The 26,275-nt window shown below is 41.9% G+C and overlaps 2 protein-coding genes across 6 annotated transcripts in view; one reads left to right on the top strand and one right to left on the bottom strand.

The window, feature by feature from the left end:
• The window catches only part of AP2A2 (adaptor related protein complex 2 subunit alpha 2), a 44,262-nt gene extending 22,600 nt beyond the window's left edge, over positions 1–21,662 (bottom strand). For all 4 annotated transcript variants that reach the window (XM_058027406.1, XM_058027408.1, XM_058027407.1 and 1 more), the window contains exons 1-4: positions 21,483–21,662; positions 8,070–8,138; positions 943–1,085; positions 127–320 (exon numbers count right to left, since the gene is read on the bottom strand). In XM_058027406.1, the coding sequence (XP_057883389.1) occupies positions 127–320; positions 943–1,085; positions 8,070–8,138; positions 21,483–21,549 (473 nt within the window). In that variant the 5' untranslated portion in view covers positions 21,550–21,662. The remainder of the gene's footprint in view (positions 1–126; positions 321–942; positions 1,086–8,069; positions 8,139–21,482) is intronic.
• A 4,435-nt stretch (positions 21,663–26,097) lies between these two features.
• The window catches only part of CHID1 (chitinase domain containing 1), a 98,506-nt gene continuing 98,328 nt past the window's right edge, over positions 26,098–26,275 (top strand). Inside the window, exon 1 of one of the 2 annotated variants that reach the window (XM_058026423.1) lies at positions 26,098–26,141. The gene's annotated coding sequence lies outside the window, so the exon portion shown is untranslated. The remainder of the gene's footprint in view (positions 26,142–26,275) is intronic. The other variant, XM_058026425.1, reaches the window with a different exon arrangement.

Here is a 26,275-nt window from a genome sequence, read left to right as displayed (position 1 = left end):
GGTATTTGAACTGTCATTATCACTGCAAGCCCAGGGCTGTAGAGCCCAAGCTTAAGGTGCTGCAATGGAACCGAGTTGCTGAAAAGTTGATAGATGTTGTATTTGAAAGAGGCATGTCACACCTACCCAGCCACAAGAATTTTGGGAATTTCTCCAGCAAACGCTTCGGCCATCTCCCGGCTGCCCACGTTGGCAATGCAGTGCAGGGCGAGGCCCATGAAGGTGGGGTTGCGGCTGGCCAGGTCGTTCTTGATGGCATTGTTTATCAGGCGGATCAGCTCGCTGTTGGAGTTCACCAGCACGGAGATGAACAGATAGCCCTGTGAGTCATAACATGGAAAATCTATTTGAGCTGGCTTCATTTATTGTGGCATTAACAGGAAATGTGATTTCTTTGACACATACACTTCTCTCCACTTCCATATGGGCAGAAATGAGCGTGGAGACAGAGCGAAGGCTAGAAAGATTAAGTGAATTAAACAAAACTGAGTAAGTTTACTGTTACCCTAATTATCTGGTTTTTAAGTGTTTTCTCAGCCTATTCTGGCATATACTCAAAAGATCATTTTAGATGGATGGGGACCAATCAAGATTTTGGCTTATTATTCAAATACTAATAAGTTACATGCATCTGATAAACACAGCCTTACCTAGGGAAATGGAAAGAGACATTTGGAAAATTAAAAGGTTACTTACCTTTTAATGCAAGACTCAAGGCAGTTTCTTAATAAGAGTAATAATTTTATGCAGAATGCACATTTTTTGCAACTAGTTCAAGACTCCCTGTGTACAAAGGTGTTTAGATTTCAGAATCATTCCTAGAGCCAAAATAAGGCTTTAAGCCAGGGCAGGGGAAATGAAGCAAAATTCTTTATAGATTCCACAGCTGAGGCAGGATATCAGACAGACCAGTTTATCTTTTTTAGAGCTCAAGTTACTCACAATTTGTTTCTCTGTATATCTATTGGAACTGAGCAGGTTTACAGCTTCCATGTGACCAAAGTCAATGTCATGCCCCAGCAGAAAGATGAAGAGCAGTTTGCAGACATATTTTTTCTTACTGTAACCATCCAGAGCCTTGTCACCTGAAAAGCAAGGAAACAAACAATTAAGTCCATGTTGAGCTTTTACTTTGGTTACTTAGTGATAATTCCATCTATCATTATCTACATCCTAAAGGATGGTGATGAAAGGATGGTCAAGAAAAAATGCTGTCATCTAGTCCTTGAATTATCCTGCAGTGTCCTTAGAGTATGTTCTTACTAAGAGGCAGCACATCCATGCTCGCTCCATTTTGATTTTCTCGCTTTGGTTAAGAACATTTCTGTTTTCCATACATGGTCTCCTCTTAAACCAATTATCAAACCCTTATCTCAGTAAAAGTGTTAATGTACTCTTCCTAGTTCACCACTGTAGAGAACTCAGTAGCAACAAAAAAAGCCCCAGCAAGTTGTTTTACAAAGATCATGTGACAATGGTCTATTCCAAAGACTGGAAGAAATACATGAAATGAGAGTATCATGAGAATTTTAAAGCTTTTGTAAAATGAGAGTTTTCACAAGTGTTCCAGTTTCAGAAGAAAAATGCACTCTAAATAGGCTTGTCCATATGTTGCAGTACTGCTGATTTTAGAAGCTAGCAGAAGCAACACGGAGCAGTGCAGCTTCCAGTTCATCAGGAGACCATCGCTTTTCCTGAAGGGAAGAGCTACCCTATGAACATAACACTTTCTGTGTTACATTCCCTCCCTACCTCAAATCAGGAAATAAAGGGGTATCCAGTAAATCAGGCAAGACTGACTGCTGGGCAGCAAATCTCTGATATATACTGCTGCCTAACAGACTATATAAGCTCCTTCACCTCAGCATTCTGGGCCTGGAATAACTGATCTGTCACATCAAATGTGTATTTCTTGGTGACAGGCAAGCTCAGCCAGGAACAGCACTGCATATATTAAAGCTTCAATAAGATATCCCTTACTCATTGCCCTTGCCAATAAAAGCTCTAAGCTGCCTTTTTATTTTATATTCAGCTGTCTATTACATAAATCTGAAGTTAAAAAAGAATCTTAATAGTACAGAAGTTGCTCCTTCTTCCTTCTCATGAACTGACACAGAGGCATATTAAATTTGCCAGGCCACATGAATCTACAGCTCCCCTGGATTAGGCACTACATCCACACACTGGATAAACACCAAGGAAACTTTACCACTACTAAACTTACAGTTAGTGAAGGAATGAAGACTACCATCTAGGTGTGAAGACATGTAACAGTGAACCAACAGAAAGCACACTGGCCCACTGAAGTACAAAATGCTAAAAGGTTATGTTTACAGGCTGCATTTTGGGGGTTGCTTTCTATTTTGAACCTTAAAAATTCTTCTATTTAATCTTATTTCAACTGAGATCAATTTAAGCAAATACTGCTATTTTAATGCAGACAATGATACCCTTCTAATTTGGGTTTTTAGGCACCCATTGATTTTTTTAAACTGGCACAGACACTGCATCAGCTGCCAACAAAAAACTCCACCTGAAAGCTATTTTTACGTTGTGCAAGGAGGAGTCATCTTCAGGGCCATACTACAGAAGCCAATATATGTCACATTTTACTTCAATACAGGAGGCAGCACCACTGAAGATACCCATGGTAGTGAAATTCTGCTGTACTGGATCCTGTGAGCATCCTCTGACAACAGCCAGCTCTGCAGAAAGCTCTCTACAGACATGTTTTCTTCAAGCCACTTTTACGGTTTGCTACCATAACGCTCTCTTCCTGCTGAGTCAGCAAACAAATGTAGGGAATTTTGTTCTCCTAGACATTGGAATTACTGTCAGAAGAACCAGAGCGAAACATTCAGTGGGAAATATATTTTTCCCCCTTCTTTGGAAGCAATATGGCCAGAGGAAAGAGAAGATACTCAACCATGTCTGCTTATCTGCTGTGACCTCCAAACTATGGTGTAGCAACAATGCAGTATTCTGCACAAATACTTCCTGTTGTACTATTTTCCCAATGAAATGGCACTCAAGAGCAGAACCTTCTTCCTATCCCACCATGGCAGAGAAGTGCAGATCAAAGATACCTTTCCTTAGGAGAAGTAAGGAAAAAAACCCCAAAAACAAAACACAGGAAAGGTAGTGACAGCTTTAGTTTTCTAGTATTTTTTCAGCTGCTTAAGAAGAGTTTCTACAAGCTCTTAAGATATGATTTTAATTGGTCATCTACATGAGATCCAAAAGGAAAAAAATCAGTGAACAAACCAGTAGGTCTTTACAAAAACCACTCTACCTCGTGACAAGCCAGCCATTCTAGGGGACGGATGACAGAACAGGTGATGCTCCTTGCCATTAGCAGATGCTATTGTGACTCACAGAAGGGGGCACTAAATAAGCTGAATCCATTTCAGTCAGTCTAACTCTAGTGGCCATCCTCTACATAACTGAGGACTTACTATAGTTACTGGATAGCATTAATAGCATGAGTTGCTTCTCTGAGATTCAGATACACCAAAAGACATCAAAGTAGCTTTAACATCAACATCACCACAAATGAAGACACCCCAACCAGTCCCCAAGACCGAATTCCCAGCAGGCCAAGAGGCTGAACTGCAGCTGTTAGTGTACAATCCAGCAGCAATATAAAATGGTTACAAGTATTAAATCTAATCTCTTATATTCTCAAATGACTGGTGGTGACTTTGTGATACCAGAAAGGAAAGGGGAGTACAGAATGCTGCAATCCAATTGCTTAACGAAGAACATAAGGGATGAAAATATGTATACTATGAACCACATCAACTTGCACAACAAACTATTTGTCAGAGTTTAGCAATTCCTTTTTTAGGTTTAGGACCCAGCTATTTAAAACATTACATCCTTCCAAGATCACAGTATTTTAAGAGCTCAGATTAGCAAGGTCCTTGGATCTCAGGGTATTTGAAGAATTTTTGATAGAGGCTACACCATGGAACCAAGTACAAAACAGATCACCATCCTACTAACAAGCAGCTTCCTTCTCCACCATGTGGTATCAAATAAAAATATTGAGAAATCAGTACCTGAAACACCTTTTCCAAAGACAGAAAAAATGCTACACTGACTACTTTCAAAAGCTCCTGTTCCTTGAATACAGTCGTGAAGGCAATGTGAGAGTTCTCAGGCAGGTTTATAAACTAGGCCAAATTAGAGTTCTACAGCTCTTCTTCAAAGTCTTATTAGTTCCCAGCAATAACAGAATGGGGGTTTTAAAAATTTTTATTATTTAATTATCTGAGCCATTTGGAAAAAAAGCACTTCAGTCAAAGATCTGACAGTAGTTGTCTAAATCCAGCTGTCTTTTGAAGAAGTCTGTGACTGATTCTTATTGAAATTTTAACTATTCCACTCCCTTTCATGTTGCATTTATGGAGAGTTCTAAAGGTTCTATTTTAAACATTACTAACAAGTCTCATTACTTAAGTATGTGCCAAAATAGTACAGCTTCCCCCAGTCCCAAGCAAACATCTGAACGAGAGCAGAAGGAAATGTCACATGTTCTGTTATCTTTATTGTAATACACAATCATTTCTTTTAACTCAGCTCATTTTCAAATGCTTCTGGGAACATTTGCAAGTGCTGCAAATCAAGTCAGCAGAAACAGGAAGGATTCACAATACATGTCAGCAGGTTTTCAGCACAGAGGGCATTTCAAAGGCTACTTGCTTTTCCTGAAAAATTTATTACTTATTTGGCTAAGAAAGAAATTATTAACAGCTGATTAACAATGAGTACTACTAAGAAATAATTACTATTTCCAAATTTCTGTGTATCAACTCCCTAACATTTGAACACAGACGTTTTGGTTTTCCTTGCTCAAACATAACTACCACAGAGCCCTCTGAAAAGAAATAAGGCAAGAAAGTATTTTAAGACTGTTTGGTTCTCAGGCAGCGGCTTCCAGCTCTAGATTGGAACATAAGTTAAAGAACAGCACCTGGTTTCCAATCTAACTCAGGGTACTTAAAAGCCAGTGTGCTGCACTGTTCTGAGCCTGCTACCAGCAAGAGGGGTCAGGAAAACAGGGTAGTCCTTGAGATGTTCACTGGGGGTAGATAAGGAAGCCTGACAAGTCTAATCTCACTAGCTTTCACATGGCCTTAAAATCTTAGCTTTTAAAACCACAATAATGGCTTTTGCAAAACAGAATGGACAACACTGTTTCTTTGCTTCCTTCCTACACTGACCTCTGTTCATGCAGTTGGCAGCAATCCAGGGATACACTGTATCAGAAGGCCACTACTAGCTTAGAGGCTAAGAGAACTGAATTTGATTTTTATGAATGTAGCTATACTTTGAGACAAGATCTGTATTTCTGTAGGGGTGACAGTCCAAGCCCTCTACATCAAATGCTGAATAATTGTGCCACACAATCCATACAAATCCATAAACTAGTATTTATTTACCATACTACTAGCACCAGAAAAAAGATCAGCCCTACAACTGATACTTGTCATATTTGAAGCCTGATTTTACTTCCAACAATTCAGTTTGTCACTGAAGACACTTTAATAAACTGGATATTTTTTCACTCCCAAAGCAGTTACTGCTCTAATGCTGGGACTTCCAGTTTGGTTCAAGCATGGGAGCAAAATCAGCTTACAGGCTGAACGTGTAAAACAGAAGGAATAGCATCTCGGCACACTCTACTCCTACAGCTTCTCCTTTATCACACTGCTGTAGCTTCTCTCTAGTACATTCTTCTTATCTCAGTTAATGCAGAAGCATTTAAAGCAACTGTCAAGGACACAGGGACCTCAGCAATGGAGCTTCCTCATGCTTAGACAAGAGACAGAGTAACCCTTAGCACAGAGATTCTAAATTTCTGCTGAGCTCAGTGCACAAAAGCTGGATCAGAATCCAAAGCCAAAGCACAAATTCCATCAGTTGAAGGAAAGTATTGCTTGTGCAGAGGTGTGAAACCTTATCCCAACTTGTTAAATACAAGGGTACTTTCAACACCAAGTTACCCAAACATAAGGCAGGTATCAGGCCTGACAGTTACTTGCATGCTAAAACAAAAGTAGAAATATTGAGGCTCTGTCTGCAACAGTGTAAGAATACAGCTTGCAGGTTACATGGGATCAGCATCCAGGTAATGCAACAGTGTGTGCTGAAGACCCAGAGGCAGACCAGACTCCTACACTGGTGTCATGCCAGAACTTCTCTGTCAAAAGGTCTTGTTTCTTGGACCTCTCCCTGATTACAACCATGGAGCCAGTCCAAAAGCTGCATCTTTGGCCAGGAAGGACCAGTAACTCAGGCCACCAGCATTCACCACAGTTATTTAACAAGGGACATCATCTTAAGTTCACAATTACACATTTGTCTTAATCCAAACTATTTAAAAACGTTTTCAGGTCAGAGCTGCATCAAAAGAAACTAGGCTAAACTGAGTAATCGCCACTTAAACCAAGAATAAAATGCATATGAAGGTCTCTTAATTTTCATATAACCCTTCTGCAAGGAAGAACCACACAGCATAAAGTCCATGTGGGATTCCTGAAGCAGAAAGATAACACAGCTATCAGCTCCTCACACTCTCAAAGGTTCAAGCAGTTACACAAGTTGTCTAAACACAACTTTTTCCAAATTGTGGCATACATGTTTTTGCTCAGGCTTCATAAAGTTACTGTCTTCAGGTAATTAAAATTTTCCACTCAAAATCCATACAGATTTAGTAATAAACCATAATGAGGATCAACTACAAGAAGGTTTAGCCATCTTCCACTCAAGCTACTGAATGAGCATATACAGGCCTTTATTCAAGGCTATTTAAATAGTGCTTAAAGGATGCTACATAAGGTATGCAGGCTAAAGTTATGACACTACTTTGCTGAAAGCACCTCTATTCTCTGATCACTGCCTGATTTATGGTTCCACATAGCCAGAGATTCCTATGATAATTTCTCCCCGATCATGAGTAAGCAGAGAAGAATTAACTGTTCATGTACTTTTACCTATTTTTCTAAGAAAAAAATGAAAACAAAGAGGCATGTGATGGCTTTTAATTTTGAATAATTTCTTGATTGTCTTGCATTGTGGTGAACTATTCCCTTCTAAGCTGTTGATGATACTCAGTTTTCCAAAGGTCTTCATACATCTTTAAGAGACACTACTACTTAAAATATAGCCACAGATCATACAAAGTTCAGGAAAAGTTATTTGTTAATACATCAAGTAGATATGCTACTCTAAGCCAGGATAGCCAATTCATTTGTGGTAAATGAATTACTACAAATCCAGCAGATTCTGAAGGCACATATATGATCTCCACATTGCAATACCTTACCTAACTACACATACTGCCCCAGAACTATTTAAACAAAAGTTGCCACAGCCACAACTGTTATAATTTTATTTAAAAACATCCCAACTATCCCTCAGAATCTTTAAACTTTGAAACCACATATACAACTTGAATACAGCTAACAGCATGAGTTTTATCTTGCGTTGTTTAAAAGTTAATTGCTGCCTCTTGAAATTAGTTACTGCATATCCTTTGTTTCATATGAATAATTTGTACTGCTGTTGCTTGTGGTCAAGAAGTATAGCTTCAGCAACTACACATTACAATTTAATTCTGCTAGAAGTCAGCCTAACCCATTACTTCCATAAAGGGCTCAGGGCTGAAGAGGGAGGAAGGAAGAAAAGTTTAAACAGATGCTGTTTTACTGGAAATAATCATGTCCACCCATCTTACTCCAAACTATTCAAAGCCTCGTAGCTTTCTGGAAACAAACAAGCTGAGTAGTCACATGGTTAGGAGGGCAAGTACTAGAAACAGTTTGTGACCAGGAGCCCAATTCCCTGACAGAGGAAGGAGTTTGCTTCTGTTATGGCCAAAAATCACAGGACTGTCAGAAGGTTCTAGAGTTAAGAGAACATTTCCAACAGTAATTCTAACAGACTGCTTCAGGATTTTGCTTGAGTCAGCAGTTGACAAAAGATGTCCAAGCATGTAAAAGCAAAACTCCATAAAAGAAAGTCTTACAGAAATATATATGGTATAGTATGATCAAGCCACTTACCTTTAAATTTTGACCGAATATTTGCTAGTTCTTTATTTATCCTCTTTATTTCTGCCTCTTTGCTTTTGCCTGAAATGAAAAGAACACGTATCAGGACACAATGCTTTGGACATCCCTCTGCCACCCAAAGCATCTTTTCACCCAAACAGAAACATTCACTTGTGAACATACAAACAACAGGAGGAGTTATAACTCTCCATTTCCATCACTGCAACCAAATACAAACAGAGGTAACTTAAGCATCACTTTGTACAGGAATTTGAGAAGTTCTAAGGACCTCCCAGTTTCAAGAAGCTTTGCAGACTTTAGACAGTGTCACTTGCATATAACCTGAGATGCCACTGCTACTGACTTTCACAAATGCTCCAGTTTTTCTATTCCTGAAACTGCCCAGAGAAAAGTGAATTTTACTTCCTATGTGATTACTAAGTTGACAGTGCTTTGAAGAAGCGACTCTCCTAAGCACAATCCTATAAACAAGCAGCTCAGATTATTTCTCACCTTAAGGACAAGCCAATTTATTATTTCTGTTGAACAGTCATCCAGTTCAACAGCTTTAAAAACATTCTTCACAGACTGAAGAGGAAACGCAGTAAACTCACAAGGAGTCCAAAGGCTCAAGACCTCACACAGTTAGGATACAAGTTCAGACTTTCAATGTACCTCATGAAAGTCATTTGAAAACCAGAAATATTTAAAATTCACACTTTATTAGATGACTTATGCTTCTCAGCACCATTAGTATTTCATAACCATTTTTGATTTCAACAACAGATATTGGGATTTCTAGTACCAATTTAAGTTACATGGAGAAACAGCTGCAGTTTTAATTGTGATAATGCAAACTTATTCAAGTAATATTTGCACTGTTCAAACCAAAACAGCTTATTACTCTTTAGCATTTTAGTTTTTGGTGACTGAGATTGTACAGACATCTGGGTCCATTGTCTCCTACATGAGTAGAAGCACAGAAGGGTAAAACAGTCAGCTCAGGCATTGTGATCAGCTGCCTGCCATTTGAGGGAAGCAAGTGAAGTACACTTCAGCAATGCAGATCTGGCCATTTAGTTCTGTAGTTAATTCAGACCTGTAATTATTCAAAATTTCAACAAGTCTAAAACTTTTGTCCATTTCCCAAAAGTTTCAGGCAGTTTCAAGTGTGCCAAACATCAACTAGCAGCAGAAAATGACAGCTTCCTTCCCTCTTCATCACATGTATTTGCTACAAGGTTATGAGTAAAAGTGTCCTAGCCCTGATTCAAACTGGTCCAACCTTATATGAGTCGTGGGGATCGCATGTCCTGTGTGCACACCACACACTTCCCCACACCACTGGGATCACAGCTACAGCTGTGAATGTGCAAGTAGGGGGTATGAGGAGGCTTGAAGAGCAGATCATGACCAGGATTCCAAAGCACCTCCAATCTCACCCCTTTCTTCAACAGAAACATCTCACAGTATTTAAATATTCCCCTACATTTGCATGTGTCATCCTAGGATTGTTAATCCTCCCTTTACTATTCCTTTGGGGAATTTACAGCAGGCCCTATAAAAGGTGACTAACTCAAGGAAACACAAGTGCCTTAGGATAGTTTAAGAGCAAAGTATAAAGGAATCCCTTGTTAAGTACAAATGAATCTAGATTTTGCAATTTCTTGACTCAGACTCAAGAAAAATAAACTGAAGTTAGGACTTCTGAAACCAACTCTTGCATAAGATGCAGAAAACAGGTTTGTATTCATCTGCCTCTAACAACAACCACAAGAGAACAGACACAGAGCAGCCACAGCACACTGTACAAACAGAAATGTTAAGCCCACTACAGAAGCAACTACTTCAGTTTGCATTGTCCTTTTAACAAAACACCTACAGATCCCACAAATTCACTTCAAATGCATTTTTCCATTCTACTACAGTGTTTTGTAAAGGCTGCTGCTCAAAAGACTCACGGGCAGGGTGCCTTGGCAGGCACTCCACAGGACAAAAAACAACCCACAATTTCAGAGCTCAATCATTTACAATTCCTGTTCTGAAACAAACTGTAGTTGCTATCTGTATGCACCCAGATTTCCAGATAAAGCAGAAGATCATGTCCACAGTTTTAATTTGACCTAGAAATTCCAATTAACTTCTAGAATGACAAAGCTAGAGAACACAGTACAGTTCCCTCTGTTTATAAAGATGCATCTTCTGGAATCACAAAGTCTAACCAGTTTTCACTAATATATTATGCAACACGAGTTTTGTTCTAATTTAACTTGTCAATCTAAAGAAAGCTGGTTTTAAAGCAGTAACAGTATTTATTGTATAAATGAGCAGCAAGTCGTACAATCTAAGACCTGAAGTGTCTTCCTTTATAGATTTCAGATTTGTCTTAATTGGATTATTTGTCCTGAGCACACAGCAGAGACACTCAAATGCTTCTAGGGCACTTGCCAGCATTAGGAGTTCATTACTACACTGAAGCAAGTCTTTGCTCTGGAGTCCCACCCTCTGAGAACAGGGGCCACAGTAACATACCCCAAAAGGGTGCAAATGTTTATGTAAATAAACAACACTCCAATTTTCAATTTTGTAAGGTATTTCTTTTTAAAGACTTTAGAACACTTCCCTTATTTTCAGCCATACATCTGCTTCTGATGAAAAATTTAATCTCCTAAAGCTATTAGTATATTTTCCCTTTTACCATGGGAAGAACACATCTCATTAAGACATAACTACAGAGTGTGGAGATTTTGTACTTAATTTACATTAACAGGGCAGAAAATATAGAGCTCAGTCTGGGACATTGCTAACCTGAGTTTTTAAATTTAGAAACTAGGTCTTTACTCTGTATCTTTAATCTATGTTTGTAAGGGAAGTGAACTGCAATATTTACTTTGAATTATTAGTAGTTGTTTCTCTAACCTCAGCAAGTGTGTTAATAATCACAATTTTAAAATGTTAAAAATAGGGTGATGAAAGAGAAACATATTTTCTAGCTTTTCTTACCCCAAGATGAAATCAAGGCCATCTTTTACTTTTTTAAAACCACCAAAACCTCCTGGCAAACCTTTCAAGCAGCATTATTTACCTGCTACACTCACAGATTATCAGTTACTGCTAGGAATTGGGTTCTTTGTGTCCTAAGCAAGCAACAGAGCATTAAGCAAAGCCTGACTAAAATACTTCAGGAATTTGTGAACTCAGCACCTTTTGTAGAAATAGTCTGCAGGCTCAGCAACACAAGCATGGAAATCCCACCCCCATGCACACAGCTGTAGCAGTGAGATGACAGGAACACCCAGACTCATATCTGAAGGTTTATCATATCACTTAGCATATGAACAAAAGTCTTTTTCAAATAATTTCTTCAGGCTGTTCTATTTTGAAGGCAGTATATGATCTCATCCAGACTATGACCAAACATAAACAGCATAGTAGTTAGCAGGTGATAAAAAGTTTAACTCATATATTGGAGTTCACATTGAACAATTAAGTTTTCATCTTATTACTAATTAAAGTCTATGCAAGCCTGAAATTGTAGTTTTAAAGAACAGCACTAGCAAACCAAGTGTTAAATGTCACTGAGGGCAATCGCACAATGCTGAGGACAAATGACAAGTTAAAACCAGGCTGAAGTATCTAACCCCAAATTTCCTCAACTCCAGCATTTATATTGTATGGTAACCTTACTCAAACACAATTAACTGCATATATTAGAGGATGACAAAGCATAACAAAACCTCACAGTGGAAGGCAGCTTCCATTATAAAGGACAAAAGAAAATAGAAGTATCATAAAACAAGAACAAATTTCTAGCTAGATCTTCTCTCCCACTAAGTGTGGAAGGGCACTGTTAAAATGTGTTTGATTTACTGAAGTTTTCAACACATTACTCTGACTTGCCAGCACTCACTGAATAATTTCTATATGCATCTTTTATTTTTACTATCACTAAAAACACTCAAGTAGTCCTTAGGACAGTAAAAACAAGATGATAATAGCTGAAGGAGTGCTATGCTGCAGGAATAAAGGCTTACATTTCAAAGCTAGCAAAGGAAACTGCTCTGCCACATTTTCAGGCTCTTACCCAGCCCCAGTATCATGAAATTATCAGAGCTGTACACTAACAAAATGTTCTGTAAGCACACATTCAGCTGGGAGAGGCTTTAATAAAGGTCATGTCATGTATACAGACTGCTGGGTAGGACAGTAGTTAAGCCAGAGCACAAGAAGATTATGTTCCATATGAGTTCAGGCTGTATCCTTCTCACTTTCACTTATTCAGACTTTTACCATTTTAACAGACTACCATTAAATATCTGCAAGTCAGTAAGCTTTGGTTGCTGTTCTGCATCACAGACATGTAGTGTTTGTAGCCTTACAGCCCCACTGTATGAGTGCTGCTCATCATCTCCAAGAGGGGCACTGAGCACACAGGTACCCAGCCACACACACTCCAAGGTGCTTATGGGTGATTACTTCATAGCTGGCAGTTTGTCAGGCTCCAGACTCCATCATGCTGCCTACTGCCTTCATTAGAGAAGGTAAATTTAGTCTGCAGAGCAGTATTATCTTTAATTACCATCTTGTTTAACAAAGATAGAGTAGGGAACACTGTAAGTCATGCAGCTCATCAAAGAACCAACTACTATTCTTGTATTTCCCAGCAATCCAAGCTACAGTCAGCACTTCAGCACTGCACAAATACACCTCCATTCCTCTGTTCAGAGCTCTGCATTACAACCTAAAGAATGAGAAAACAGAGGTTACAGAAAAGGGGTTTGTTGAGCATATTCATTTGAAAAAAACCTGACATATCTTAACAGCAGCCTGGCAGCAGGGCTGCAAGGTTAAGGAAGTGCTTCAAGGTTAGAATTAGTGGGCAGCTTTGGCTCACTCAGACAGTGACCTGCTCCATCAGGATTAACTTGTTGCTATACTAACTGCAGACTGTTAAAGGTAAGTTTGAGGCATACAACCCACCTGTGCTAACTAGAACTGCTACTAGTTCTTAACTTTCATACAAACCCCTTGATATACTTCTGACCAAGCCTATACATTTATTTCCCAAAGGAAGAGAGAAACATTTTTTCTATAAGCAGCTACACAAATACTGAGCAGAGTAGACTTCTGCAGGCAAGGCCTTGAAACACAGGCACACTGTCAACATCTGAAGCAACAAATAAATAAATCACTTCACAAAACTTTAGTTGTTCCCAGTATTCATTTGGCTCCAATCTGCTTTAGGCCAGCAGTCAGTGTAATTAAGCCCAGCCAATAACTTGTTTTGAATTTACATACAGGTGAGAACTGATACACTCTTAGCCTTACCTGCCCTTTGGCCATCTGACAGTTTATGATTACAGATGCACAACTATAGGTCAGCTGGCATGAACTATAAAGCAGAGAATAGGAGCTCTTTTGCACACGGAAAAAGCCTGCCACGGTTCTGTCATGCTTCTTGAAAGCCTGTAGTAGTGTAAGTGATTTTGTGGCACTATCATGGGTCTAATATAACATGAACTCTGTTCACATTCAATTATTACAGGCCTTGAAGAGAGGACAAGTCTACTTCTCTGTTTAGGAGAGAATACAAATACTACCAAGGTTAAAGCAGGAACTTCTCTGAATTCCTTAATGGCTAGGAAAACTTACTTAGGAACAACACTTAAGTTCTCACACAAATGATAAATTCTCAATTTCAAAGGTGATGTTAGGCATCTTCCCTGAGAGCTGTGAGTCAGTGTTTTCCAAATATAAGAATGTTTCTGGTTATGTTTTCCTTAGCCTCTACATTTGGAGCATCTAAGCTGATGGGCCACTTTGGTGGGAGAGACAGCATTGCCAAACTGCTACCCAGCCTCCCTTGAACAAACATTGATAGTTTGAGAGTCAGTTGGATTCAAGGCTGTGCTTCTTAAGAGACAGCTACAGACAGTTCCTAAAAACTGCTCTCATCCTGGCACACACATTCCTGCCACTACCTTGTATTGCTGCAGGTAAGTTTGGGAGCCTAACGACAAAAAAGCAAGATGGCAAAGTCTAGGCTAAGGCTACATCATGCCAGCTTTACCACAAGTGACAGTGACAGCAGAAGACATGACCAGGTATAGAACAAGTTCATCCATTCACTGTCTAAACACACTTCAGTTGGCATAAAGCAATCAAATGACCCACTTGCCTTTTCTACTGCTAAAACAGCCTGCAAGCATGATGCAAAGGCTACACTGCATTCTTGAACCCTGCTGTCAGGGAACAGAGAAAGAAACTGGTTGAAAGACAGGGAAAACAAATAATAGTGTCTCCACTGTAAAAATGGTAGAGATAGAGGAAAATATGCATGTAAAGGTAATCAGTGCCTCCATTTTTGCCTCTGTGAGAGAGCTTTTTTACTTGCTCGTATCAGTAAATTAAACCATTACTTTTACCTGCCAGCAGGACAGATACTCCTATTACAGCTCTAGAGGATAGATTAGCCATTTGCTATGCAGATCATGATCTTCATGAAGTAAACCACCAAATCCATCCTCCAGCTCTCCCTAATCTCTCAGCTGGCTCTTCAGCACAGCAGCGAAGAGGGCAAAAGAAAGGCAGACAGGTTGCACAGCAATACATTAGAGTGGTCTGCTTGCCCATCCTCACATTGTCTACATAAATTCCTTCATTTGGTTAAACTCTCTAGGCTACTACAATAGAGCTGCAAGCTCCACCTCCATCTGAGTCTGAAGGAGCTTGTTGGTGCAATTGTTTACAAACTCACTGCACAACTAATCCAGAGAGACTACAATAAAATACTGGACACTTTTAAAAAAAAAAGTTAGTATAGCTTCACTTTTGTTCACAAATGAACCTGTTCAAGTCTGCAGAACAAGAAGCTTTTTGTTTACTGACGTGCTAACATCCTGTTATGAACAGAAACAGGAGTGCATGCTGTCCTTCCACAAGATCTGTTTGATCAGAAGAAAAGAAGTGCCTGTCGTGCTGAAGATCACAAATGGCACAAAGGCAGTTTAGGAGCGTTGTGTCTTGGGACATCCTGCTGTGATTAGATATCTAAAGACAGGGACCAGTGACTTACTGATATTTTAGAACTTTATGTAGAGGACATTTCTAATATTCTGCACAGTAAGGGAACTACTATCCACAGAACTGACTTCTTCCTCCACTGTGGCACTAGAGATTTGCCCCTTCTCAGGAAACAGAAGGGAGTCACAGGCTTTACTGTAATCCACTAATCCATTAACTCCTTGTCCTCATAAGAGAAGAGAAATAAGAGCACAAAAGCAGCTTTTCAATCCAGATGTAATAAACTGCAACAATTTAATACAAGTTTAATGATTTTGGATGCTTACCATGGCTTTTTTTTTTCCTAACTAAGCACCACAAGTTATGAGAAAATGAGAAGTAACCAGGTAACAGGGTCTAGCTTAAGACTAGAGCTTTCCCTAGAATAACTGAAAGTGTACTGGAAGTTCATATCCAAGTGACTCTGTGACATGCAGAACATCTATCTGTCAGCTCAGGTGGCAAAACAACATTGACTCCTATCAAAAGAGAAGCTTCAGGCCAAGAAGATATGCAAACAGTAAGTGCAGGGTCAGGCTTGTACAAAAGGAGTTCTTCCTCCTTCCTTGACTGAGCAGCATCCAAGCAGTCATTTCCTTGACCAGTCTTTTCACAGCACAGAGCTACACTCCCTTCAACAAGATAAGGCAGTATCAGCACTGATTTACTACGAGTCACTGTGGACTCTCTTCTACCTCCTTAGTTCATGTTCAAAAAGAACAACAGTATGAGGCCTATCCTAGTTTAGCTATCACTTCTAAACTACTGCTTCAGGGACCCTAAAATACTTTTGAGCTCATTAACTAATGCAGATATGTAATAATCTCTGCAATAGTCCTTAACTTCCTCTTATCAGTCCTGATGGGCAGTCTTTATACAAAGGATTTCAAATTAAGCAGTCCAGGGTACCTAATAGAGAGGTTGGATGTCACATGAAAGATTCTAACTCTTTACTATCTCTCCTCCATTACTCTCCTCTAAGCCAAACATGCACAAATTAAACAAACATTTAAAAAAAAAAAAACACTAACAAAAAAATCTCAGCCTCTCAGAGCTCTTTGAAATGACCAGGAGCAAGCCAAGACAGAGAAGCCATGGGAAGAGCATCAGTTTTGCTTTAGAGATCCTCCTCAGACTAATCTCATGCTAATTGTGTTTTCCTTAAAGCACTCTCCTGCAAATAGTAGCAAGTGATGCAAGACTTAGTGCTTATTATAGCACATCCTTAGGGCTGTTTGTTCAGGCCAGAAACCAACCATATTAGATGCACTGCCACAGCCTTGAAGAAGCAGCAGGAGAGCAAACCAACATGCTTTGCCTTCAATTTCTTCAAAAGGTAAGTAATCTAAGAATACATGTAAAAAAAGTCTCTGACTGTCTAGAGAAGTGTTTCAAGTCCTGCTTTAACACTACATGCAATGCAAACAAGAACTCAAAGGAGCAATGCAGTAGCTTTAGCCTATACAGTGACAGCTTATTACTGACATATAATAATTACTTACAGATAACTAAATCCAGCTGTATGTGCTCAACTCACTCTATGTGAAGTTTGTTTCACTGGGTGGCTGTTCCCACAGAGAAAAATAACTCTATACATACCCATGTAGTCATTTAATCCATGTACATGCCCCTCCTACCTACACCTGCAATGCACTTCATAACCTACCATCCATTCAAACAGGTGATCATCATATGATGAATTTAATGAACTATCTTTTTTCAATCCCCACTTGCTGATCTGTAACGCGATGCACCAGTCCCAATGCAGTGAAGCAAAGACACATTTTGGGAGGTTCAGCTTCAGGACACTATCCCTTGTCCAGTACAATGAAAATTTAATGCATTAAGTCCTATGAGAAGAGATGGACCTTTGTTTATTATATTTGTTGGATTTTATTTAAGGAAAAAAATTGGCCTGAGGAAAAAGAAACAGTAACTTGGAAGAAAACATACAAAGAAACGTTTGGAGAACAAACTCAGGAATCCTTCCTCTGCCTGTCCAACTTCTGGGGCAAAACTGAAAAGTTAAGACAGTTACCTAGCAAGGGAAATTAAGAACTGTCTTGTCCTCCAAACCTGTGACAAAAGCAGCTTTTGCCTCTGTGTAGACACATCTCATCAACCTAAGAGGAACTGGCTTCTCAATTTTAACATGGAGCAGAGGGTTACCAGTAATACACTTACGACTGTAATACAAACTATTTCTACATTACAGGCTGCAAATGAAAGGAGAAAAGCAAGCTTTCCTGGTTTTCAGGGTGTATAGCAGAGAGCACTGTTGCTGCAGCAGAATAGGTTGAGTGACAAATGACTTAAAAGTATTTCATTGTGAGATAAGCATAAAGCTGTACTCAAAAAAATGAAAACAGACTCCTGATGCTCTATGTGTCAGCTAAAACAGCTGGAGAATTTATAAAGCACCATCTCACATAAGCAAATTGCTTCAGCAGCTCTGCAGTACATACACAAGAAAAGACTTAACATACTATTTAAGAATAAATATTTCTTGCAGGAGTCCATATGCTTGTAACACATGCAGATCTTGCTAGGTTTTAGTTCATGAGCCACATAATCCATGCAGTGACAAGGACTCCTCCTGACCTGAACCCCTAAGTTTGGATAGCACTTCACCAAACCACAGGGTTCAGAACTTTCAGCTCCACTCCACCACAATCTTTTGTACAGCATAGCCACACCTGACTATTTTCTCAGTCACACCAACCAAGAACTCATTAACTGGGCTATCCTAATCAAGTACTGCAGTTTGGCTTTCAACCTGTAGTTTTCTTGTCTCTTCTCTGCTGTCTATGAAAGATAAGCTAAAAACCTTATCTGTAGTAATTCATATATGTTACAAAACAATCCAAATGAACAAGTCTCTAGAAAAGTTCATGCATCTACTGGCAAAGCGACAGATATCTAAAAGGGTTATTTCCTAAAAAATATTTTTATCTGCCATCTGCACTAGGACCTCCATATGCAAAATGTAGAGCCTACAATTGCCCTGAAACAAAATTCTGGAGAGCTATAAGGAACTGAAGGATAATTCATTTTCTCCTATTACCATACTTCAAAAATTCACTTGATCTTTGTATGAATAAAGAACATTTCATTTTGAAAGAAGACACTCAATATGACAGCTTCAGAGAGACTAGAGCAAAGTCAAAGTGCTAAGAAGCCTCTCTTAGCCTTGAAATATTTTACAATTGCTGCTGCAAGTAGTATTCCAACTGTTTTTAATGAAAAATATCACAGACTTTTGAGAAATCAGTGTACTTTAAAATAGTCTGCTCTAAAAAATACATCTGACATAGAAGTATTTAGGATAAAAATCAAGAAGTTTAATAGATAAACCATGTGCCAAAATTATGTCTAAACAACACAGAAGTGACAACCAAGCTTTTAGTATTAAAGACAGGCTGGTAGTGTGAGCTGCTTGTTCACAATCAGCTACAGTTGTAAACACTGAAAACTGCTATCAAGTGAGACTTATGTGAAGCCTCTAGCAGACTGGTATAAAGATAGGCAAGACAGGCATCACTCCCAAATCAGTAATATATCCAACCTGTAAGAGAATCCTGCATTATTTAATGCTGCAGACATTGTAGATACAATATCCAAAAAATAAATCTTGATGTAAGGAGATCAAGCATTTCCAAAGGTAAACAGTCAAAATTTACAGAAGTATCGCCCAGAAGTTTAGGTTCCTTGAATTATTTGAAATCACATGCTGTGCATCCCTCTGAACACAGCCAGCACACAACTGCACTTTCCTTTTTCGGGACATCCACAATGCAGAATCCTTATCTGTGCATACACCCCCCCATACACACCATGTTTCACCATTACGTATCATCTGGAAAGGCTACTGGCAAACTAAAACTGCCAAGCCTTTGTGGCAGTATTCAAAACAGATACAGGAGTTCAGCAAAGCCAAATTAAGAATGCCAGCAGAACTTTCTGTGTTACTGCAACTATCAGATATTTAGTCCAATTGTAAGGCTAGAAATAGAGGTCATGAGCTGCACATGGTTTAGCTCCCCTCCCTTCTCAGAAAAGGAAGACTTGCTTTCTTTCCTTAGTCAAAAGATGCTGTTCACCTCCACAGCTGCTACTTTTTGTTCCTGACAACATCTAGCTCCTCCCTGAAGAAGCAAAGAGGGAGCTTTAGCCAACAGCAGTACCTGCAGAGCCCAGAGTCTCCAGAGAGTACTTCTGTGAATACTCCAGGAAGCACTTTTGTGAATCTTGCTCTGTGTGCGCTAGCCCAGGGTTAGCTGGCAGCACTCAGAGCTCCACTGAAGGGAAGGCTCAAATGCCATTCACAGCTACTTGGAAGCTTCATACATCACTTACTAGTGGGAATACCAGCTCTTCTGCAGTTGTTTAGAAGATGCTGCTACTTTTTTCATTATGAAGACAAGAAAGATACACAAGTAATTACAGCTCCCAAACATCTGTCTGGACAGAGACAAAACATGAGAGATATACCAGTATTTGTGTAAAGAGTCGAAGTTAACATTCTATTTGTATCACCAGTAGGTTACATCTTTGTGTCTCCTGAAGATAACTAGAGCATGAGAGGTTTGTTGTCCCATATGGACAAAGGTAGCTTCAGCTCTGTTCCCACACAGCCTCGTGGGGAAATAAGTACCTAATTTGTTATATCCTATCACAATAAATTTGGTTATTTCACATCCCTGAACACGTTACAAACCTAAGAGCCCAAATGCTTCTCTTGAATTTACTTCTAGTAAATTCCGCTAAAAACAAGCATGGACAAATTTAACCAACTGCAAGACATTAAACACTAATGAATCAAGTCTGTACTGTTTCTAGCTAAATCAATGAAAACAATGATTAAAAAATCACTGTGAATTGTGTTGGGTAGATAGAACAGCTTAACAAGTCTTAACTGCTATGACACCAAGTGGAACTACGTTACACACAAAGCTTGCACAGAACACCAGGACACTGAAAATGCTCACTAAATAGCAAGGCCAACTAGACAAAGCACAAGAGCACTTGTGTAACCTGGAACTGCTACACTACACATTTTATAGGTCTTCTTCTTCTACAAACAGAGTGAAGCCTAAAGCAACCTAAGGACCAGCAACTCCGTTTTGAAAAAGAAAAACCCCCTCATTCAAACAGCTTCTGCTCTAAGGAAGATTATCAACCTTGAATTTGTTCACATCTCGATGTCCAAATCACCTGATTATAAAGACGCAGCATTTAAATGGTCTCATTTTACCTGTATAATTTCTTTGCCAGGTTTTTTTTATTAGAAATCAACAATTTGAAGTTTTTCAAGCCAGTGTGACTAAATAATCCCAATGCAAGCCCAGTCAGAACAACATAATTCACACTAAAAAATTCCCAAAACCAGTTTATATCTTTAGAGAGAAGACCTTAATATCATTCCTCCACTGCTTTTAAAATAGCCTCAAGTGATCTACAGAGACACACAGGTGGACAAAATAGAGCTGTTTCATCACACCAACCACAGCGACCTTAGCCCTTCCCCAGGCAATTCCTGCCACATCATACACTTAGATCTCTAACTCTGATTAATATTAAACTATTGTATGCAATTCTCGGACAAAAGGAAGACTGAGCACTGAGGTGTGCCCCCACACATGCCCCTTTCCCCAAGCAGCAGCAGATCTGTACTCCTCCTCTCCCACTGCACACTCACGGACACGCTCCCCCACATCGCTCGGGGGCGCGGGGGGCAACTACTCACACCCCCCTCCATCCCATTTTTAATTACACTGATCCCAAGCGCCGATTTCCACCAAAGCAGAATCTTCAAGCCAATTTAAGCCAAGCCTAGGCATACGCACTGAGGGCCCTGCTCTCAGGCGCCTACAGAGGCCTGTTTTCCATCAGTGACGTGATGAACCGAGAGCCGCTCAGGGATCTGGAAGGAGCCCAGGACGCCTCTCCCTGCCCCGCCGCACACCCACCCGCGCCCCGGCACGGCTCCGGCGCATCGCGAACAACGGCGGTACCGACCCCCGGCACCCCCTCGGCCGGGGCGGCCACCGCGACACTCAAGGACGGGCGAGAGGGGTGACAGGGGCGGTGAAGGGGGAGGGAAACACGCCAACCCACCCACCCAAAACGCACAAACCCACGGGCAAATGCTTTACGCTGCCCCCCCTCCCCGCCGCGCCGCCCCCCCGAGCGCGTCGCCATTTCGTGAGACAGGAGCGCTCCGAGCTGCCCGCTGCGGGGGTCAGGGGCAAGAGGGGAGCACTGGGAAGGGGATCGAGGGGTGAAGCCCCGGCCCCACGGAGCACCAGCCCATGGCGACGGCCGGCGCGGCCCAGCCCAGGCCCCGGCCCCGGTGCCACTCACAGTTGCGGATATCGGAGATGAAGACCGCCAGGCCTCGCATGCCATCGCCCTTCGATACCGCAGGCATCGTGGCGCACGATCACGGCCGCCCTGGGACGCGACACACCGAACCCCCGCAGCCGCCGCCCGCTCTCCCCGCGGGCTGCTTCAGGCCGCTCCGCCGCCGCCGCCTCCGCAGCGCGCAGGCGCCGCCGGGGCTCCCGCGCCCCCGCAGCCGCCGGGCGGGCGCTGCTCGGGCGCCACCTGCCGTGCGGAGGCGGGAGCGCCGCGGGTGCGCCGGGCCCCCTGCGCCTCCCGGTGCCGCAGCCGCGGCGGGCGCGGTCCCTGCCCGGCCCCCGGGATGTGCCCCGAGGTGTGCCCCCGCTCCCGGGCATCCCCCGTGCGACCCTGCGGCCCGAAAGGACTGGCTAGCTGGAGGCTGGGCCCCAGGGATCGGCCGTGCCGCTGCTGGGATGCAACTTCCCGTGGGGGCAAACGGGCCCGGACCGAGGTGAGGGCCGGCAGGGCAGCGTCAGCCACTGTGTCCGTGGGCGAATTCACTGCACGCTCCCTGCTCGGGAACAGCCTAATCCCTTCCTCTCATCGTGACCCTAATGGCCGAGAAGTTTGTTGATTTTTGAAGGGGAAATACCGGGCTTCTCAGGCACCTCAGAGGATGGAACTGCTGAGGGAGAAGGAGAGGGATGGCTCATCAAGATACCGGGAAATTTCACTTCTTCACTTAAGCTTTGAGCAGGCTATTATCTGCAATCTTAATTTTCAAATGTGAAGAGCAAGATACAGACTCTCAGTGGTATAGACCGTAACAACATGCTTTCCACAGGGTGGACTGCAGGAGGCTGTGCCTTGGTCCTCCTTCTCAAAAGGGACCCCAAAACAGTGCACGGGATCTCCTGCACGTACCCTGCACAGTCCCTGTGAGCACTGACAAGGCCGGAGGCTGCTGTGTGCAGCTCCATCCTCTGGCACATCCCCCTTGTGAGCCTGCCATCGGCTGTGTGAGTGCCACAGTTGCTCTGTGTTCATGTAGAGATTCCCACTGCCTGACTCCCTGGGCATGCAGGCGTACACATCCAGCGCCACATGTTCCTCCTGATGGTTATAAACATGCAGAGTGACACAGTCCCACACCACATCTGCTCCCGAGACTGAAAACATTTCAAGGTTAAACTGTCTTAAACATGCCAAAGAGGTGGGACTTTGCAGAGCATTTAATATCTTCAGCTGAAAATAGGTTCAAATGTTCTCAAAGCTGGCCTAGACTGCCTAGCCACAAGTGTGCTGGGGGCTTCAGTCATGATGTGAGGGATTAGTATGATTAGTGGAGAATAATGACTTATAGAATCATGGGATTCTACTTAGGGCCACTGGAGATCAATCAGTCATTTCGCCTCTATTTCAGCACACTTCAAGCCATTTCATTTCATCTGGGTTTTTTGTTTTGTTTTGTTTTTTTACACCAGTGAATGTAGCCCAATATCTAGCTTTTAGCTACAGTCTATCTTCCAGAAAGGCACTGAGTCTTGCTCTGATATAATCAAATTCACTGTTGCCCTGGATAGTTTGCTCCCATGGTCAATTCTCCTTGTCTAGACCTTGCATCTTTAGATTCATCAAGCTCCAGTACCTTTAATTTTGTGATACATTTTTCTCTCATAAAGATCTACGTAATACTTGATGCCATCTGTCTGACAGTGGCTGTATCCCTCAAGGGTCTATTCTGGGTGTTTTCAGGATACATGGTTACATGAGTACTTTTAGTTGTGCAAGTCTCTATGGAAAGGCAGGATGACAGCATGTGGTAGTCATGCAATTATCCCTTTGTCCCTGGATCCATTTTGCAGACCAAGTGCAACTACAGGCAGTTGTGCCCAATTAGTCTATTATTCAACTCAGATTATTTGTAGGCTTTCATGAAGAGCACTTTCCGTTTTCACAGCTTTACAAATAGATTTTGGTGCTTAATAATAATTTCCATGCACCTTTGAAGATGAAAACTTCCCATGTCACCAAATGAGGCTTTTTCTGTGATCAGAAAAAAAAGAAATCTTTTTTGAGCTAGCCAAAATGTTGAGCTATTTTCTACTCCTAAGAGCACAGTGACACCTAAAGGCTCAGTCTGTCAGTCCTGTCTGGCTGTATTCCTGTCAATACTGCAAGTCATGCAGGTATCCAACTGCCTTTGCAGCCGTAGCCTAAATAGTGCCGGCAGAATAGTTGTGGCAGTACAAGCTAAGCATGAGCTGCAAATTCTTCTTGAGAACTGGGAAAATATCCAAGTGGCTAACGCATGTGGATGACTCCAGTTTTGCTGCATACAGCTAAATGTTTCATTTGAAGGGGCTCAGTGTGCAGTACACATACCCTGATTATTTTATGTCAACCTCCTTTGACTGGCTTTTGAGGCTTCACTATATTCACCCTGTTCTCTTTTTGCCTCAACAAAGGCTTGCAATCAGGACAAATGTGTAGGCATATCTATCCTTTTAAATTTTATGTAAATAATAGCTATCTAGAGGAAAGAGAGTCTGTAACGGTCTCTAGATGCATCCTGGCTGAAAGAAACATTGTAATATGATCCCAGCTGTTACTCAGCACAGAGCTTGCACCAGGCACAACCCTTTGCAAACACACTGAGTTGGTAATTCTGTACAATTTTGGTTTGAGCCTAACATCTATAAAACACCAGGCTGCCCCAAAAAAAAACATAAATGGGTATCCATCCCAAGATGTCATGATTATTGAAGACATTTATAATTACTGTAAAATCAGCATTAAAGGGGAGATGGTACCAAGAAATATTTTCCTATTACATAAAACATTTGGCATCACATTTGTTTGCCAACAAATCCACAATGTTTGTCCCCCCCTTCCCATTTTACATGGGAGTTACGTTAATTTTTTTCTTTTCAGAATTTCATTGCACTTTGGTACAAAGCCTTTAATAATTGCACTGACCTTCATAAAACTATCACCATTCAACTGAGTGTTTTCAGCTGGTGAGGATCCAGTTGTGGAAAGTACAAAAAAGGAATTGTTCCTTTCCCTTTGTTACTTCTCTCACATTTGTCTCACCAGTTATTGTTTTCTTCTGCTCCTTATGATCATTCCAGCCACTACTGGAACCAAAACGAACTCAGGACTAAACAGAATCCATGGCTCCACCACACACACACAACCATGTTTCTGTACTTGACATTGAACATTCATTATCCCTTAACACAGAGCACAATGCTTTCTGCCATGCCAGAGTATCAGATGGGCTGCTTTCAACACTAGAAAACACAAAGTTAGGCTGCATGAAACTCTAAATTTACAGAAATTTGGGATGGATCTGGGCATAGAAGACCATGCATCTGCTTCACTGACAAGACTTTTGTTCAGAGGAAAAATATTTCCATTTTTCTTTTCAGTGCTGAAGAATGCTCATGAAGATCTTCATTACACAGGAGGGAATGAAAGAAGAGGGCAGTTCAGCAGAATAAGGCAACCTTCCAGTTCAGCTTCTAGCAGGTTGCACCTAACTGTAACCAAGAGAGACAGCAGGCCACAGGAAGGCTTCTGTTGGGAAGTGCACTGCTAGGATATGCTGGCCTTGCCTCTACATCATGATATAACACATCCATTTTTTTATCAAGTCTTTTGATAGAGTATTTAGTCCCTGTAAGCAGCCTGTGAAATAACAGGGTTATACTAAAACTTCTGTTGTAGTAAATAGCGGTAACACAAGCCATGCTGCATGCAAAAAAACAAATTGTAGAAGGTCAAAGCAGAAGAAAATAAAAAACTCAATTATAAACACAACCTTTTATTTTACAGCCTGTCAAAAGCCATCAGAGGTTTGACCTCTCCTTTCGACACACCCAGAGTCAGCAGTACTGCCTGCAGACTCTCTGCAGCCTTACCTATATGATTATTTTGCCTCCAGGTCAGTGTGTGCATTTTAGCCCAAGCTCTTGATTTACCAACACTATTTCTCAGAATCACAGAAAGAATTTGTTTTGAAAAGACCTCAGAAATTATCGAGTCCAACCTGTGATCAAACATCACTATGTCAACTAGACCATGGCTCTAAGTTTTTCTTAGACACCTCCTCGGAAGGTGACTCCGCCACTCTCCCAATGTCTCATCATGTTCTGTATAGGAATTCCTCCCGGCTGGACCTCCAGGTCCAACCTGAACCTCCCCGGGCATAGCTTAAGGCCATTTCCTCTTGAGTTGCTGGCGGCCTGTGAGAAGAGGCTGATCCCAACCTGGCTACAGCCTATTTTTGGGCAGTGAGTGATAAAGTAACCCCGAAGTTCCTCCTCTCCAGGCTAGACCTGGAGCTGTTTCAATTTGCTATAGCTTGGGCTAAACCAAGAGGCTCTTTATGGGAATTTAGAATCACACCATTATTAGCATTTCCTTTCTTCAGCTACGGATGAGCCCCAAAGCACCGCGACCCGGGTCCGGCAGGGCCGGGCCAGCCCAGCGGCGGCTCTGTCGGTGGGGCCCGGCCGGGCTGTGCCGCCGCTGGGCCGGCCCGGAGCGGCCACCGCAGCCTCTCCCGCCCCGCCATGTTGGCGCAGCCGGCGCCCTCCCGCCGCCCCGGCGCTGCCCGGAGCCGGCGGGGCGGGGCGCTGCCGCTCGCCCGCACTTCCGCGGCGGCGGCGGGCGGTACGTGGTGTCCGTGGCCCGGCGGGGCTGGGAAGGGACGGAGAGTGGGGAAAGGGCGGGGGCGAGGCCGCGCTCCGGCGGGGCGGGGCGGGGGTCCGGCCTGGCCGTGCTGCGGCGGGGGTGACGCGGCAGCC

Source organism: Melospiza georgiana, chromosome 6 (assembly GCF_028018845.1).
Source record: "Melospiza georgiana isolate bMelGeo1 chromosome 6, bMelGeo1.pri, whole genome shotgun sequence".
Taxonomy (NCBI): Eukaryota; Metazoa; Chordata; class Aves; order Passeriformes; family Passerellidae; genus Melospiza; species Melospiza georgiana.
Note: the sequence above shows the minus strand (reverse complement) of the source record. Positions and strands in the feature narration are given on the sequence as shown.